Here is an 18,449-nt window from a genome sequence, read left to right on the forward strand (position 1 = left end):
CAGATGGAAGAGAGGAGAAATTAGGCTTCCTGGTTATTACTGAAACAAACAAGTAATAAATTTAATCAGAAAGCATGATTTCCATTACAACAGATGATTATTATATATACAAGTAATCTCATTTAAGAAACCATACCACATGTACCACGAATCCTTTACTAACATAAACTGCTCAAAGGTTTGATTGATCTTACAAACTGTGAACACTACTACCAAGATCACCAACATTGTAAATATATTATCAAATTATGTTTTATAAAAATGCAGTCTCTCAGAAGTTTTTTACATTAACACAATTCAAGAATATCTACCCAAAAAAGGGTATTTTGCCAACTTGGAACCATACAATTTTATTGGAAAAAAGAAATGTTAAAACATGAAAAAAAAATACTACTGTACTCTCTCTCTCATCACAATGAACAATTTCTTCACCAACCATAAAGCTATTATGTAATATCTCTAAGAACTGTTCCAGCACAAATAAAAATCTGAACAAGAGAACCATACAGTTTTGAGGATCAAGTAGGACTCACAAACAGCAAAATGCATGTGGCTGGCCTGCAATGAAAAACCCTCATCTTTTGCACATAAGGCTCTCATATTTAAAGTCTGAAACCTTTTATTAATTTTAGTCTACTAGTAACAAGCTTCTTAGTCTGGGAAATGAGAATCATACAGTTAAGAGGATAAAATATTCACATATTGCAAAATGTATGTGGCTAACCTGCACTTAAAAACCCTTGTCTTTTGTACGTAAGGCTCTCATATCTAAAGTCTGAAACCTTTATTATTTTCAGTCTTTATTATTTCCAGGCTTGTTGGCCTCGGAAATGAGAATTATTTTTAAGTACGTAGTTTAATCATACCACTGAGCTAATTTAGTAATCTCTCGATTATCCAAATCAACAGAGCCAAGACCCCGCCAGAGAAGGCCGAATAAAACCCCATGGGAGTAAAATGGTAAATCAGTATCCTTACTCTCCCTAGATGGCTTGCTGTCCACTTACAGAAAGCAATGGTGGTTCTGATCTTCATACACTATGTGTGGATGACTACTCAAACAGCCATGTGACAATGAGTATTGCCAATACCTTAACCATACAAGTCTTGTGAGAAGGGCATGCAGCAATGCTTCAACATATAAAACAATCCAGCAGCAATTTTCTCACCAGCAATGTAGCACATTTATAGAGTAATTTGTATTTTTCCTCACTCAAACCTTTAGTTCTACACATTGGTAGGGTATTGCACTCTGCTGACACCCAGGAGACCATCTTCTCTCTCATCTTCTTCCTGGCAAACTTCTCCCACTGTTCAGATGGCCAGACATGGTACTCGGAACATAAAATACTTTGTTTGCATTCATGCTTCCTGCATGAGGCACAAAGGATAAGTGGATCTACTTCAATTGAGGATAGAAGCCTATTACAAGGCCTGTCCTTCCCTGGACAGGGGCTAAAATCTTAGGTTTTCTCTGTGAGGTAACCGGGTTGCAACATAATAAAAAACAACTCCATTTCAACAAATATATCCAGGAAAAAAAAAGCATGGAAAGAAATTAAATGGCAAGTTGGACAGAGAGTTACTGAGACATCTTTACTGACTGCAGCCAGAAGCAAAGTGGGGAGCAGACCAAAAGGTGGACAGGGCTTCCCCCTACCTATGACCTTGTTTGAAAGTTGAAAGGCTGTTCCAGGTTGCATTTGCGAGCTAAATCCTATGTGAAGTGTGAAGGTTTGTATTTGTTTAGGAAGAATGATAAAATTCTTCAGATAAAAAAGGGTTCTAATTGTCATTAAAACTCAAATAAGTGGTGTCATAAACTTAAGACTTTGTAGCCTGAATTTAGTACTAAGCACTATATGGGGATCTCGCCTTCAACACAGAACTCTTTGTAGGCTGTCGGCCAATATCTCTCTTGCTGTCTCTTGGATTCAAACAATCTGTATGTAGTATACGACCTTACATCTTAACATAAGAACATATGACACCAAGACCTTACATCATACCATAAGAATATATGAGACCAACTAACAATTGAAATACCTTTTCATGGAAATGTAAACAAGGGCTATAGCTGGGACCCTAAATAGAAAAAAAAAAGTACTGACTGGTTAAGTTTCTAAATTGTCTACTACCAACAGCAGTACTTATATTTAAGTATGACTGAATAATAATGCAATTCCTGACACAATTACAGTCTTTTCCAAGGCATTTAAACTACAGTATTATAAGTTTCTAAACTTTATTTATGATGAATCATTTGTAACATTAATTTTCCTTTCTCTGACACAATCTACAGAAGTCTGACTGGTAATCGGAAGTGTTTTCTAATGACAAAGTTAATTTCAGTAACCTTATTTCTAATGCTTACTGTAAAAAGTACATATAACTGTTTGGAACCATTTTAAAAAATTACCGTAGTTTTTTTTGCAAAAAATCTATGGGTGAAACTTATTCACAACTTGGATCAAAACAATAAATATTCTGCAGTCCCTTATGTATGCATTCTCAAGTGAGCTTTAAGACCATGTGACTGAGAAAAACTCATATGACATTCACTGCAAGAGTAAGGCTTCTCTCCCGTATGAATTCTCATATGCCTTCTCAGATGACTTGACTGTAAAAAACTACTTTGACATTCATTGCAAGAAAATGGCTTTTCTCCAGTATGAATTTTCATATGCACTCTCAGACCACCTAATTGGGCAAAAGTACTTGGACATTCTGTGCAAGCAAATGGCTTCTCTCCTGTATGTGTCCTCATGTGTGTTTTCAAACTATCTAGGAGAGAAAAACTACGCTGACATTCATTACAAGTGTATGGTTTCTCTCCTGTATGAGTTCTCATATGTGCTTTGAGCGACGCCGGAGTGTGTAAAGCACCTCTGACATACAGTGCAAGCAAACGGCTTTTCTCCTGTATGAGTCCTCATGTGTGTTTTGAGATGACTTGAATGAGAAAACTGACTAGGACATTCTGTGCAAACATAGGGCCTTTCTCCAGTGTGAATTCTCAAGTGCCTTTTAAGAACACTTGATTGAGCAAAAGAACTGCCACACAGTTTGCAAGCATATGGCCTTTCCCCAGTATGAGAACGCATGTGCATTCTCAGAACACTTGGTTCGTAAAAACTTTTCCCACATTCGTTGCAAAGGAACAGTCTCTCTCTTTCGTGAGTTTTCATGTGCTCTTTGAGGCTCTTGGAAGAATCAAAATTGCAATTACATTTAATGCATGACTTTTCTTTTGCGTGAATTCTCATGTGACTTTTGAGAGACGCTGGGCTTGGAAAACTTCTCCCACACTCAAGGCAAAAAACTAGTTTCTCACCTTCAGTATGAGTTCCTAAGTGTCTTTTGAGTTTATCTGACTCTGAAAACCTACTATCACACTTGGGACAAATAAAGGGTTTCTCCCCTGTATGAATTTTGATGTGCCTTCTAAGACTACGAGGCTGTGAAAATTTCCTTCCGCATTCAGTACAGGTGAATGGCTTCTCTCCTGTATGAATCCTCATGTGAGCTTTGAGACTATCTAGTTTGGTGAAGCTCCTCTGACATTCAGCACAGGTGTAAGGTTTCTCTCCAGTATGAGTTCTCATGTGCACTTTGAGGTTATGTGCTTTTGCAAAGCCACTTCCACACTCTGTACAAGTGAACCGTTTCTCTTCTTTAGGTCTACAAACTTCCACAATTATTTTCTTGCTTTCTTCTTCGTCACTAATCACTGAATCCTTCTCACTGTCTGCCATTTCACCAAACTCATAATCTTCCGGGTCAGCCTTGACCTCGACCTTAACTGATGGGCCTAACAGCAATGAGCCATCATTATGATCTGTAACTGAACTTGGGTTATCCATACAATTTTCATTTTCAGGCTTGACAGAAGAAAATGATAATGGATCCTTAGCTTCCATTTTAACCTTGATAATCAAACTCGCAGGTTCTGGGTCTGGTTTAACTCATAGGGATGGGTCTTAATACAAAGACAAAAGGTTATACCAAAATATTTCAAGTTTCCTGATCGACTGTCTGCTTCCAAGTATTTCAGCGTACTCCCACATACACTTCAAAAGGGGACCAAGTTAAGCTTGAATTTCACATATTATTATTTTTGAACTGAAATGCAGCTCTTTTGCAATCCAACTACATTCTCTGTAATCACAGGATTCTACAACTCACATATATGCAAAAATCTTGTTTCCTTTTCAATATTCTTATAACAAACAATCTTCTTCACATTAAAAGTAATTACTTTACCAGGCATATAAAATAAAGTTTCAGTTTACCAAATGAAAACATAAACGTCTGGTAACAATCAATACAGCATTCAACAATAATTACGGACTCTCAGAACTTGAACAGCATCACATAATTCATTCTAATATCTTAACCGGTATTTGACGAGTGCTTTCAGTACATCAAATCCTGCATTCATTTTTGGCACAATGAATATATGTACATATAACATAAAATCAATATAAAAACTCCACAGATTACAGCAACCATAAAGGAGGAATTTCAAGACCTTATATCATATGTTTAGAATAACAAAAAGTAGTCACATGTGAAGGTTATCCGACTGTTCTGTTGGTGATGTTTCCAAGCACTCTGCCTTGCCAACAATATTAGCTTGCTTACCTCTCACTGGCGTCAGGTAGTTTCAACCTGGTCAGATGGAAGAGAGAAGAAATTACATTTTCATAATAAAATTTCTTGTTTGGATACTTACTGTTAAAAATAGCTTATATCTTTGCACCAATAGATGAGTCAGCATTCAAAAGAAAGATTGAATGGTTGACCTTGAAGATTTATCTTGTACACATTTCTCCACCAGGTATGTTTCAAACGTTTTAGCTCGTTAGAATACTCCCCACTAAGTTGTGGGGAGATTGGGCAGGGTCGACTTTAACAGTATGAAAGTATCCAAATAGTAAATTTTATTTTGAAAATCCTTGGGATGAATCTTAACTACTGTTAAAGATAGCCGATTCCCACATTAAGAAGATCGTGGGTAGTGCAGCTAGACAAAATCCGCTCAGCCAAGCAAGCTAAAATTTTTAAAATTAAATCCAAAGCATTCCTACCTGATCTGGAATCCTTTCAGGATCTAACTGCTGCCAGAAGTTGTATTCCATTAAGGGAGCAAGGCTCTTGTATGTGTATGTGCAGTGAAAAGCAGTAGAAAAAACTGCTTCAATTCACTGAGAATGAGACAAGTTGTGTGAAAGGACCTTTGTGCCTGGGTCTGAAAGCCCCAAAAATGACAGTCAACAAAAATTTAATAGTATACTTGAAAAGATAAAGGTACACTGCTATACAATACATGTACCTTCATGCTCCCAAGAATATCAGAACCTGGGCATAATGGAAGTCAAGGACATAATGTCTGAAAGCCAAAGAGGTCGACACCACTCCAATATCATGAGATCTCATGAAAGGACTGTTGCTGCAGGGGTGAGGTAGTCCTAGTTTGAAAAGCAGTTGATTCCTTGGAACGCCTAGACGACTGAGCTAACAAATCTTGCATACATTTCTTTTGCAAATCTGATGCAATTCCCTTTACTGTTTAGAGGGAAGAGATGATTCTGGTCTAGGGGCGAGAACAACAGGGCAGACTTCTGAGTCTTTGTAACTCCTTTGGAAATATAGCACCACAGCTCTCTTTCCTTCAATATTCCAAAGGTAACTAGAGCACAAAGCTCTAGAGAACCATCTCTAATGGCTTTGTCGACACAGGACAGAACCCAGAGCCAGAATGAGGTGATATCTCCCAGTAGATCCTGGTATGTAGTCCCCTATTTTCTTTGCCAGTGCGCTTACCATCCAGTCCAGGGAGCTAAGTACTTTGAAGACTTTAAAACTGTCTTTGACTACTAGATGAACTAGTTCTGCAGAAGAAAACATGATCTTTACCGATGACAATGCAGGACGGCGCAACATGTCAATTAGACCAGAGAAGTCCCCTTGGGGGGAGGCAGCAACTCCCAAAGAAGAACTTCACCAGTCATGTAAGATAAGTACCTCCTGTGAATTAAACAAGAGGGCGGAAAAGCAAAAGATGCTTTGCCCAGCTTCCTTTTGGTTGAAAGCCAGTCTCCAATCTCTGAAGCATTTCTTAGAGGAGGATGAAAGGACCATCTTGGGAAGTCTTGTCCTGTCATCCATTTGATTTCTCGTTAAAAATGTCAAAGTAGGCAAAGATGGGGCAGCTGCAGTGAAAAATGCGGGAAAAATCACTAAGAGGTACCACAGTAAGGCAGCATAAGTCAAAGGAGGTGCAAATTCTTGTTCAGCCATTTCTTTTTCTGAGGAGACCAGGGACAAAATATCACCCTGAGGAGGCTTGTGAGTGGAGGGAGCTCTCTTTAGTAACTCAGGAGGGAGCTTTCTTTAGTAACTCCATAATTTGGGCTATCTGCTGCTTAACAGGAGCCAGAGTAGGATCGTCATAATCAGAAGGCGAAGGAGATCGCAGTCTCTGATCAAATGAATGAGGCGATGGGTGCCTGGGAAGGGTCGGAAGTGGGTGCTGGGCACTCGGGATGTAGCACCAGACGTTTGGAAGCAGACATCGAGCACTTATGAATTGACGATGGGCGGTTGGGAGACAGGTGAGGGTACTCAGCCATTGAGTACTTGGGTGAGAAGGCATCTGGACTATCCCATGTGGATGTTGATGGACAGAAGCAGAGATAGAAGGGTCCACAGCATAACTTCAAGAAGGCTGTGGACTACAATTGGACTGCTTATATCGCTTAATAGGTAGTGGTTCGAGACGGCGACCAAGATTCTTGGAAGGGCGCTAAAGCTGCCTGGAAGAGTCCAAGTATTGTTTGTGGTACCTCCTGTCCATGTTGTAGTCATTAGAAGGGCTTGAAGATAACTGATGAATATACTCCACTGGCACAGCACTATCACTGATCACTTTATCAGAAAACACTTACTACTCTATGATCACTTTCATGGAAACTCCTAATTCTGCAACCATACTTACGACTAGGTTAATCTTCTTTTCAAACCTGGATTTGAGACTGGCGATGGTATTGGCATCGGAAGCAAGGGAGCCAGGCACGGGAGTAGGAGGTTGTTCAGTAGGCCGGCAAGGAATGGGAGAAACAGTAGGAACAGAGTAGTGGGAAGAGCAATAGGACTAACTTCTAAACTAGATTTATGCGTAGTTACTACACTCTGAGACTCTTCATTGGCTCTAGAACCTGCTTTCCTCTTCCTATCTCCTCTAATTTGTCTAAGTGATATTTGAGAATCTTCCACTGCTTATTATCCCATGAAGGACATTCATTACAGGTCCATTCATTACCCCCTACATTTACTATGAGGATCATAGAAAGCTTTTATGAGCCTAGTCTTACAGCCCTCGCTGCAACAGCGAACACTCGAACTGCTAGAATCTGTCGTAATTCCGAAAAAACCAGAAAATTACTCAAAACTATGATAACAAACTATTTAATATATCCTGCTGGACAACAAAAACCAAGTACTAATTGTAATTCACCAAATATGAAATAACCACTGGTTAATTAAAGAGCTGCTGCAAATGATGCAGATGTTTACATCGAAGCCAGCAGAAACAAATTGAGCTTACCTGCCAGGTTGTTTCCCATGTTCCCTGATAGCAGGAGGGGACTGTCACCTGGACAAAAACAGAAGCACTACCGCAAATGTTAAAAAGTTGCCGCACAAGTTAGAAACATTAGCAATTAATTACTTGTTAAGTTACTTATACGAAAAGTCATTTAAGTCCCTCTCATTCGATATGAACTACTCTCTGATCTTGGGTAATTCCCAGAGTGCTATACTCTTGTGTACTTCTTTCACTCCCTCATCACTTGAACTTCCTATCTCTCCGTTTGTTACTTCCCTCCCTCCCTCCTGACACTTGATGGGTTATATAGTGAGTCCATACTCTCATTTTATTTGTATACTATCCCCGTCCTTTCCATGGTGTTTCCTTTACCTTTACTAATTTTACATCCTCACCTCTTTCTATAATGTTTTTTTTCTATCGTTTGCACCCTCTTCCCTTCCTTCAATCTTTCTCCCATCTTTTGCACCCCCATCATTTCCCACAATCCTTTTCCTGTCTTCAGGATATGACAAAGTTTCTGACCTTTACCTAACTAAACTCTAATCTCGAGACAAGATCACACTTTATACCCTTGCAGCCAGCACAAACAAGTATGTCTACCTACCTCAAAAAACCAACATCCTGCTAACACAGTAATCATTTCTGCAGAACCTGACATTCTTAGCTTTGATTCCGGTGGAAGCCATCCTAGGAAGAGGAAATGTACAGTACCAAAAAAGCAGTAAACAGCCAAAGACATGAAATACCAATGAGTGCAAGGAGTTTCTGACAAAAGCTAAAACATTCACAACACACCTGGTGGAGAACAGGTGCCCTAGACAGTCTTCCAGGACAGCCATTCAATCTTTTTTTTTGTTTGAATGCTGACTCATCTATAGATGCAGACATAAGCTATCTTTAACAGTATGTAAGATTCATTCCTAACAATTAGGTTTTCAAGCTGAGAAAATAAAGAAACAAGTAACAAATTTAACTTTCATTACAACAGATGATTATTTGAAACAAGTAATTACTACAATGAATCAACTACCCTATGTACCACAAAGCCTGCAGTGCCAAAGCTGATAAACAGACTCTCACTTTACTTGATGGTTTAACTGATACAGGCAGTTCCTGGTTATGGGCAGGGGTTCTTTTCCCAACGGCATGACGGTAACAGAAAATGGGTGATAATAGCACAAAGCATGGTCGCCGATAACTAGAGACTGCCTCTTACAATGTGTAAAATAACTTCCACTGTCACCAACATTGTAAAAATATCAATCAATAGTATGTTGTATGCAAATGCAGCCCTTGAAATTTTTTATACAAAATTCCTACAAACCATGAAGAGCTAGTTATATGTATTTCACCTTCTAAGAAGCATGCATTTTACGGGATTGAATAAAATGGCAAAATCCACAACAAAAATAAAAAATAAATACCCCTATACTGTTTCATCTTATCAAGAAGACCAATATTAACTCCAGCACAAATTAAACATGATGTGTGACTTGAAGATACTCTAATATTCAAGAAGTTATCCTAGCACTTGAAGATGAAACTTGCTTGTCTCCAGAAATAAAAACTTCGACCAACTAAAACTGCACAATCAGATTAAGTATTTACGCACTGAAAAATGTATGGGGTTGACCTGCATTTAAATAAAACACATCTGTGATTGACAATTGCCAATACTAATATTTATTATGTATTATCTATTGAATCTTCAGTTTTTCTTTATTTACTCTTCTACTTACTAACTATGAATTTTTATAAACATGCATTAGAGGAGGAAAATGAAGAAAACTGGGTGAAAGGGAGGCCTTGTTATTGTCTGGTTCTGATCCACACGATTGCCTGAGGCCAAAATAATAGTCATACACCTCCATACGAAAGTCCCTACGTATGAAAAATCCAGGTTACGAAGGCAAAGAAAAAGATTTTTTTGCTTCTGTGTTCGAAAATAATTCAGGTCGTGAAAGGGTGTACTGTAAAGTTTGAGATTTACCTAGGCTGCCGAGAACAATTTTAAAACTCGCGTGCCGCCAACTCAGTACTCTCTCCACCATTCTCCCGCTCTCCCATTGGTTCCTGATGCTAGTTACCACCGTAAGATCCTGCTCTCCTATTGGTCAGCATATATCCCATCATGCATCTACATAAGGGAGTTCCTCGACCATTTCGTTTTAGCAGCATTATCATACACACGTGGAATTTGTTCGTTCACGTAGATTTCGTTCGTTAACATAAATTCGTGTTAGTGATTTCGCTTTCGTTGTACTGTAAGTTACTTTATCGTGTTGTGTGTGAACATAATTGCTTAACGTAATTAGCCATGGGTCCCAAGAATGTTGCTGAAGTTCACGGAAAGAAGAGAATGCTTTCTATGTGTTTCGTAAAGTTAAGTGTTCATGTTTTCTGCCGTTTCCTTCTCCTCTGTTGCCACTTTTGGATATCGCCTCACTCGAAAGGTAAGGCTCCACATTTTACTACATACGTACGTAAATGTATATGTACAGTATTTCTTGTACCCTGTACACTAATATACTTTATCTACATGTACAGTATAACGGTTAGGTTTGGTATTAAATGGTCCCAAATATGACAATTGTCGAAAATTGCATTTTTCCTAACTATACAAAACTGAGGTCCTTTAACAATAGGAAGTAGCTAGCGGCAGCTGGAACGGTCGTAAGCTTCGAACAAGGGGAAGGGGAGAACGGTAGTTAACTGCTTGTCCGACAGTCGCGCGCCGCGCGACTGGGAGGTAAACAAATCACTTTTGCTTTTGGCCCATGCAAAATACGCAGAGTGAGGGGTGGCATGAGGAGGGACTATATGTAAAAGGACCTCAGGTTTGTATAGTTAGGAAAAATGCAATTTTCGACAAATTGTCATTTGTTCGCCGATACGTAATACAAAACCATCGGTCCTTTAACAATAGGAAGACTCACTTCTTGGTGGGAGGAATCTGAGTCTTTGATGAACAGACTGGTGTTCGTCCATCCCTGGAATGCCTCCCTGGTCGTAAGAGCGAGGGAGGGATCCAAGCCTCTGTCCGATTGATCGGGGTGTGCACCGCAGGATCAATGGTCAGACCTCTGGGCCGAGTACTAAGAGAGAGGCAAGCGTATCTCTTCGTACCAGCAAGCAAGAACTTGTTCCTGTTTGCAAGAGGCAACATAAAGTATGGGTTGTCTCAAGCTGGCATCCACTTCCTCCCCCTTGTTGGAGGAAGTGGTGGATATACGCTCCTATCCCTAGTGAAAGGGATAGGATGGGGCTCTGTTGAGTAGCTCACCTGCATCTTGTCCTTATCCAGCAGGGTTGACGACCGTGTCCCTCTAACCACAGGTAGAGGGGAAGAAAAAGATGGGAAGAGGAGCCAGTCACACTCTCATTCACTCATCCATTCTATGGTCACACCAGGACTCGATGCTGTTCAGCTGCGAGGGTCTGGAGTTCGCTACACAACCGTGTTAATCAGGCCACCACGGGTCCAAAGGAAAAAGATCCAAGGACCTGTGGGCATATCCGGCGAGGTAGCCAGGAAGGCAAATGTGGGTCTGAGTTGTACCAGACCCCTGTCCTTCAGTACTGCGCCACGGAGAAGTTCTTGCGGACAAGGCAGCATCTCCTTCGCATCGAAGGCGTGAAGTCCATTAGGGAGGGGATTGTGAACGACTCGAACCAATCGTCAGGGACCGAAGGGTTCTGAGTCTTCGCTACGAAGTTCGGTACGAAATCGAGCGTCACGGATCCCCATCCCTGGATGCTTGACTTCGCAGGAGAAGTCATGCAGTTCCTCAGAGGAAAGAAGGAAATAGTCGCATGACCTATCCCTCTTCTCTACTTCGGTGATGTCCAGTACCCATACTGGTCTGTCCGTTTGCCACGAAGTCTCTCGCATCCTCCTATCCCCATGCAGCGAAGTTCTCGGTAGTGGAGGGGATAGGACACCGACACTCCATGGTGGGTGTCAATGGTATGGGTACTGTGACAAGCTATTAAAACGAAGTAATGATTGCTCTGTAACAACCGAACTAAGTCAACAGCGTAGTTCGTAACTGACTCGGACGCTCTGACAGCTGCCGACTGACTGCGTTCGGTAGGAGGCAAGTTGTCAAAGCATCCGAGTAAGTCACGTGACCTTCGCCTTTAAAGGGTTATGCCGAGAGACCAAACAAATAATGTATTTGTTTGTCACCAATGCCGGACAGCGAGGTGATGATTCTCTTAAGGCATGTGCCCAACAGGCGAAAGTCAATTGCCTTCTAGAGACCGAGGTCCCTGAAGGTAAAACATCTCATGGTTGTTGAATCTCAGCTAAGGAGAAACAACACTATGTACCGTTGAAGACGAAGGTAGATATTGAATGCAACCTACGTCTTCACAGATGAATCGAGAGAAGGATTCTCAAGATTCATAACCTGTGCTTACAAATGACTGAAAACGCTAACCGCTATTTCATTGCTGTCCGGTGAGAAGTCGTAGTTGAAATGAAAGCGGGCGTTCTTCAGTAATGAAACACAGGGGAAAGCCGCCCTGAAGAACTGCTTCTCATGGGCTGAACCTTTGGAAGTAGAGCTGTCAGGTCGGAGAGTAGGCGATGTCTTCTGACACATCTCGTAATTCGGTTGAACAATGAACAATTGGTACACCTACGAATAAGAGATATTTTGAAGACAAACTCAGATGTCTGCAAAATCATTCGCATTATCGCAGTGCGATGCAGCGGGAGACTTGTACAGACTTCTGTTACCGTGCGGTAAACAGAAAGATGAAAGAGTCCAAGAGATATCTCTGTTGAAAATTCTCGCAATGTCGAAGGCGATGGAATCTAGCGTCACAGCAGTAGATGGTCCTTCATTATTGCGAGAATCCCCGGTAATCAAGAGACCTAAGTCCATGATTGTTGGGCAGAGATACGGTTCGGTAGTCAATCAAAGCAGAGGCAGAGAGAGACATACATGACCGTGCATATCGGAGGCCCACTGATACTGAGCTGCTATCAGGCAGTTCAATACGCAGTAGTTGAGCCTGAGCTCTCGCTGACTCGTCATCCTGAGTTGCCAGGTAATCCATTTATTCCATGAAGGAATGCGTTCGGCTAGAACTACCGAGCATAAAAGATATGCTCGAGCAATTATATTTAGGCGAAACGAATTTCGGTAAATATAAAAGTTGAAATGGTGTTTGTCGTGACAAAACCATAAGTATATAAAATTGAAACTGAAAACTCCTGGGAGGTTGCAGGCAACCCCGAGTTGCAGTTCAATTAGAATACTTCTCTTATAAGTCGCAATCCGTAGATTAACTAGGATAATGCGCCTACCCCTCGGACAATTCAACTGCTTAGTAGAATCATGTCGCGAGGTTAATATACGTAGTATATTGTAGGATTCTGAACAACGATCTCCATCCTAAATTCTTTCCTTCAAGAAAACAAAATAAGGATTGGAGATCGACCACCTTCGATCTCTATCAAAGAGAGTGAAGGAGAAGTCTTCCTCGAAGGAAAGCTTCAATGGTGAACAGAATACTAAGACGATAGTTCAAGCCAAACTGGATATTCCCGTCCGATCTTCTCTAGTCCAGGTTGGTCGCCTACTGTGAGATAGTTTCTTCAGCAGCAGTCTTCTTCCCAATGCTAGAAATTCCAGGAATTCGAGCATAGGAGAGGTTCCCGATTATCGTGTATACGGGGATTCTCGTCTCGCTCACTTTGGACCGTGGTCTCGCGTAAGTGTTTGGAGATCGTAAAACTCGAACACTGAATGCGTTAGAAATCCGATAGAATTCTAAGCAGTCTGCGAAACCCCCACCGAATTCGTCAAACGATATCGGCTGGTGGTTCCTCTCGATTCCCGTAGAAATCGAGAATGGGGCAGGATTCCTCCTCAACGACCGGGGCTTACGTCAGGTAGGACCCGAAGGTCCCCCGGTAGCGCAGTCCCGAACGTGGGATCCTACAGAGAAATCTCTGTAGGATCCCTCCCCTTTCCCTCGTAACCGTAAGGAGAGGGAATGGGGAGGAATTGGATACTCGCTCGCCTTCCCAGTGGAACTAGCAGTTGGAGAAGAGTAGGAACAGCCATCGCCGCAGAGTCTGGAAAAAACGTATCGTCAGGAGGGGAAAACGTTTTCCCGCGGAGGGTACGAACTCTCACGTAGGTAAGGGTCTGCCGCCAGTGTGAACGTAGTCTGGGTGGGTGGGGCTGATCGACACCTGACAGGAGAGAGCCGATACCGTCCTCCGACTCATTCCCGTCCTCGTCGAGGTCGAAACCTCTCAGGAGGACCGAAGGAGTATTCAAATACGGTGTCCGAAGACACGTAGAAACGCCGCTGTCGCAGTGAGGAGGTGGAAGTAGCTTGATCGACCGGCCAGAACTGAGAGAGCCTTCTTGTCCGGAGACGAGAGACTCTGGTTTCGAGACAGAATCGGCAAGTTCCGATCGCGGCAGACCCACCGTCGGTTTGGGTTCCCTCTCGGGCCCCAAAACGACAGAAACGTGGGCTCTGCTGGTGGGAGCGGCAATCCTTCCGCAAGGTCATTATGCTGACGAATCAGCTTAATGACTTCTGCAAATTCCTCTGTATCTCGGGAGTAACCGTGTCTTGCGGAGTAGGACCGTCCAGTCCCTCCAACAAGAACAGATCCCTAGATACTCCTCCTTCAGAAGGAGGAAACAGCGGCAGACCCCTGACGGTCGCCTCCCGCTACTTGCGCGTATGTCCTGGTCGGTCCTAGAACCGTGCCTGGTCCATACGGCGTCATAGCGGGATCGCGAGCGGCGCACCTCTCGCGATCACTCATAGGTACCTCGCTCCTCCCGGTGTACCTGAGGAGGTTGAAGGTACAGGAGAGCAGACCTGACGCTCCCCCGCCCCCCTAGCTCGCTGGCAGGACCAGCGTGCTTGGAGGGCTGCTGCTGATCGTCCGCCCGCAGTGGCGATCGAGCAGCAGGCCTAGCCTTGCCGCTCGCCTGGGGCGAGAGGCTCGGCTGAGATTGATTGATGATTGTGAGTTATCTGGCGTCCACAACTACCAGGGTCACCGACGCCGAATACTAAATGTGATCTTTTAACTTTTATAATATATTATACAACATTCAAAATAAAACTTTTATCTTTATGAGAGATATAAATTTAATTTTATTTAAAAAAAATAAATTAAAATTTCTGATAAAAATATAAATAATATTCCGATAAAAAGAATTGTGATTGATCACATAACAATAAAACTATTAAAAAGAAAAAAAAAAATGTATATACTAAGACAGCATAGCTGTCAGATATATTTGAGAAGACCAGCTTCTTTGATAAAAGAGATAACGTTATTAACACACATGCTTTCTCCCAACAGTTTTGCCATGCTATAGTTACCACCTGCTTCACTACTATAAGCTAAAAAACGATTCCTAAGTTCCACTAGACTGGGACACTCAACCAGCAAATGCCTAACAGTCAATGGAACTAAGCAATCATCACAGAATGGCTCATTCTCCCCATCCATCAGATAGCCGTGAGTTAAACGCGTATGGCCAATACGCAATCTACACAATACAACCTCCCACTTCCTCGGTATTAGGTCATATTTCCAAGGGTGTGTCTGTCTAGTAATTTCTTTCATTTTGTTGGGGCCTACTCTGTCCCACTGAATTGCCCATAAATACTGGACAGATTTCCATATATCAAAGAATGTATCACGATATGGAACAGGGCATTTTCTCGGTACTAAAGTTTGTGCTGCTGATTTGGCTAGCTTGTCTGCCTCTTCGTTTCCCGATACGTTCACATGGGCAGGAACCCAACAAAATGAAACAATGCTGCCTCTATTTTGGTGGCAAGAAGATCCACTGCAAGATCTTCAACACCAAAAGATGATCAGTATTAAAGACTTCCAGGGACTGTAAGGCACTTTTGGAGTAACACAAAATAGTTGTGTATCTACACACTGGGAGTGTTACAATATGTTCCAGTGCTACTAGGATGCCATACAATCAGCTGTAAAGTTTGAGGCAATAGATGGAAGTGCACCTCTTCGGTTAAAAGATTGGCTAAAAACTCCATATCCAACGCCGGCATTGGACTTGGAGCCATCAGTAAATATAAAACATGTATCTATATGCTCTGATACATGCTCTCTAAAATATTGCCCTTATTTTCCTCATCAGATTTATTTCTCTTTGCTCCACTGAAGTACCTGCAGAATTTCACATCCGGTAACCTCCAGACAGGAGTACTGGGATACACAAAGGGAATAATGGGATATTTTTTAATATTTGTATCCTCTAAAATTTGTTTTATTCTATAGCTAAAAGGAATGGGATACCTTGGATGACTTTCATAAAAACCCCATTAAAAATATTTCTATTTGCCACAGCAAATGCCTGAGATTTGGGGAGTCTTTGCGCTCTAAACCAGTACCGAAGTAATGATGACTGGCGATAGAGTTCAAGAGGCATCTCTCCTGCATCAACTAGCAAACTAGATATTGGTGACGAACGGAAAGCTCCTGTGGCTATACGAAATAGCTGAATGATGTACTGAATCTAAAAGTTTTAAGTTAGATGAGGAAGCTGAAGAATATATTTCACAACCGTATGACAGCTTTGACAAGATTAAAGATTTATGAAAGCCTTAGTAAAAAGATTTCTATCAGCTCCCCAACTGGTGTGAGAAAGCACCTTCAAGATGTGTAGAGCTTCTATGCTCTTTGCTTTTATATGTTTGATATGGGGGACCCAAGTCAATCTACTGTCAAAAACTAGGCCTAAGAAGTGTGCTTGTTCTACACATGGGATTCTACGGCCATACAAATAGAGGTCTGGATCAGGATGCACTCCCCTGATCCGACAGAAGTGGACAGCAGTAGTCTTGCTTACAGAGATTTTAAAACCCTGTTTCTCAGCCCAACTTACTATTTTATTTATTGTTAATTGTAGCTTCTTTCTGCTACAGTCATCCCTGTGGCAGCAAAGGATATTGACAAATCATCCACAAACAGTGTCTTTAAAACCTCTCTTGGAATGACAGCTGCAACACTGTTTATGGCTAGAGCAAAAAGTGTTACACTGAGAACACTGCCCTGGGGAACACCTTCTTCTTGGCACCTTTTCTCTGATAAAGTACTGCCAACTTTAACTTTAAAATACCTACGATGTAAAAAGGATTTCACAAATAAAGGTAATTTACCTCGTAGACCACTATTATGCATATCTTCAGAATCCCATGTCTCCCAAGCAGTGTCATATGCCTTTTCTATATCAAAAAACACTGTCACATGATGTTGTTTGGAGGCAAAGGCTTCACAGACAGAGGTTTCAAGTTGCAGTAAGATGTCCAGGGTAGAGTGCATTTTTCGAAAACCACACTGAGAAGGTGTTAGAATATTGTTGTGCTCTAGATGCCACATCAGTCTTACATTTACCATTTTTTTTCCATCAATTTACACAAACAGCAAGTTAAAGCAATGGGCAGTAACTTGCTGCACACAGGGGATCTTTTCCAGGCTTAAGGAACGGTAACATGGTAGCTAATTCCCATATGGTAGGGTAGCTGCTTTCATCCCATATTCTATTGATAATACTTATTATAAAAAGTTTTGTGTTCTTCGAAATGTGTTTAAACATTTCATAAGGAATCTCATCTGGACCAGGGGCAGTGTTCTTGCTCCTAGATAAAGCAGTCAAACTCCCTTTCAGAAAAAGGCATATTATATGATTCAGCTTTCTTTGCTGAAAAGTCAAGTATCTGTTGTTCTTCCATCATTCTGAAATTATGTCCTGGGGAACTATCTGATTTCTCAGAGACTCGAGCGAAGTGTTCTGAAAATGTATTACTAACTTCTGTGGCATCAGTGACATGAGTATTATTCACTTTAAGTACTGGAGGAGGATTGGGTGTAAATTTACCCTGAATTTTTCTTATTTTCTTCCAAATGCTACAGACTGGTGTTCTGCTGTTAATAGAGGGATACTATCCGGCCCATGCTTGTCTTCTGGCAGCTTTCATAGCTTTTTCGAAATCGTGCCCTACACTGTTTGTAAATTATGACATTGTCCAAGGTGCGATGTCTACGGCACCTGGTCAATGATGACCTTGTAGCTTGGTGTAACAGCCTTAGGTCTTCTGACCACCACGGTACTGGCCGTCTCCTGAATAGTCCCTTAGTTCGAGGAATTGAGTGTAGACCTGCAGTATGCAATGTTCCATTGAGTAGATCAATGGCATCATCTACACTTGGGAGATCTTTTGCATCCCCCTCCAACTCACTCAAGTCTTTGAATTTTCTCCAATTTGCTTTCTCTAAGCACCATCGTGGTGATCTCAGGATAGGTGTGACCGATCATTGGTGTCGATCACAATTGGAGAATGGTCACTGGTATGCCAGTCATCACTTGTTCTCCAACTAAAATCAACACTGCAGTTGGAGCTACATATTGAAAGGTCGATGCAGGAGACGGTGCCTGTCTGAATGTGGTAATGGGTAGGTTCTCCGTATTAAGAAGACCTATATCTTCATTTTCTATTAATGATGCATCATATTCCCTTTTTGGTTTGATGTTACATCTCCCCACAATGGATGTCTACTGTTGAAGTCACCAAGTAGAAGGAATGGCTCTGGTAGTGCTGCATCAAGTGTATTAAGTTCTCTTGGGAGACATGGCTATTGGGTGGAATGTAAAGGGAACATATAGATATATTGCCTCCTTAAATTAATTCGTACACGCCACAGCTTGAAGTGGAGTATTTAGTTTTACTTTGTAGTGTGGAGCATCTCGACGGATGTAGATGAGGGATCCACCATGATTTCCCACCTCTAAATCAATTTAGTTCTATAGTGAAC

At 41.5% G+C, this 18,449-nt stretch overlaps 3 protein-coding genes across 3 annotated transcripts in view; 2 read left to right on the top strand and 1 right to left on the bottom strand.

Moving 5' to 3' along the window:
* The window catches only part of LOC135210814 (gastrula zinc finger protein XlCGF8.2DB-like), a 120,191-nt gene that overhangs the window by 99,068 nt on the left and 2,674 nt on the right, over positions 1-18,449 (top strand). The window lies entirely within an intron of this gene.
* The window catches only part of LOC135211315 (zinc finger protein 845-like), a 37,974-nt gene that overhangs the window by 10,554 nt on the left and 8,971 nt on the right, over positions 1-18,449 (top strand). The window lies entirely within an intron of this gene.
* LOC135210815 (gastrula zinc finger protein XlCGF8.2DB-like) lies at positions 2,289-4,669 on the bottom strand. The gene has a single exon (XM_064243681.1). It carries the CDS (start codon positions 3,918-3,920, stop codon positions 2,814-2,816), a length of 1,107 nt encoding a protein of 368 aa, XP_064099751.1. The 5' UTR covers positions 3,921-4,669; the 3' UTR covers positions 2,289-2,813.

The sequence above is a fragment of the Macrobrachium nipponense genome, chromosome 4 (genome assembly GCF_015104395.2).
Source record: "Macrobrachium nipponense isolate FS-2020 chromosome 4, ASM1510439v2, whole genome shotgun sequence".
In the NCBI taxonomy this organism is placed as follows: domain Eukaryota; kingdom Metazoa; phylum Arthropoda; class Malacostraca; order Decapoda; family Palaemonidae; genus Macrobrachium; species Macrobrachium nipponense.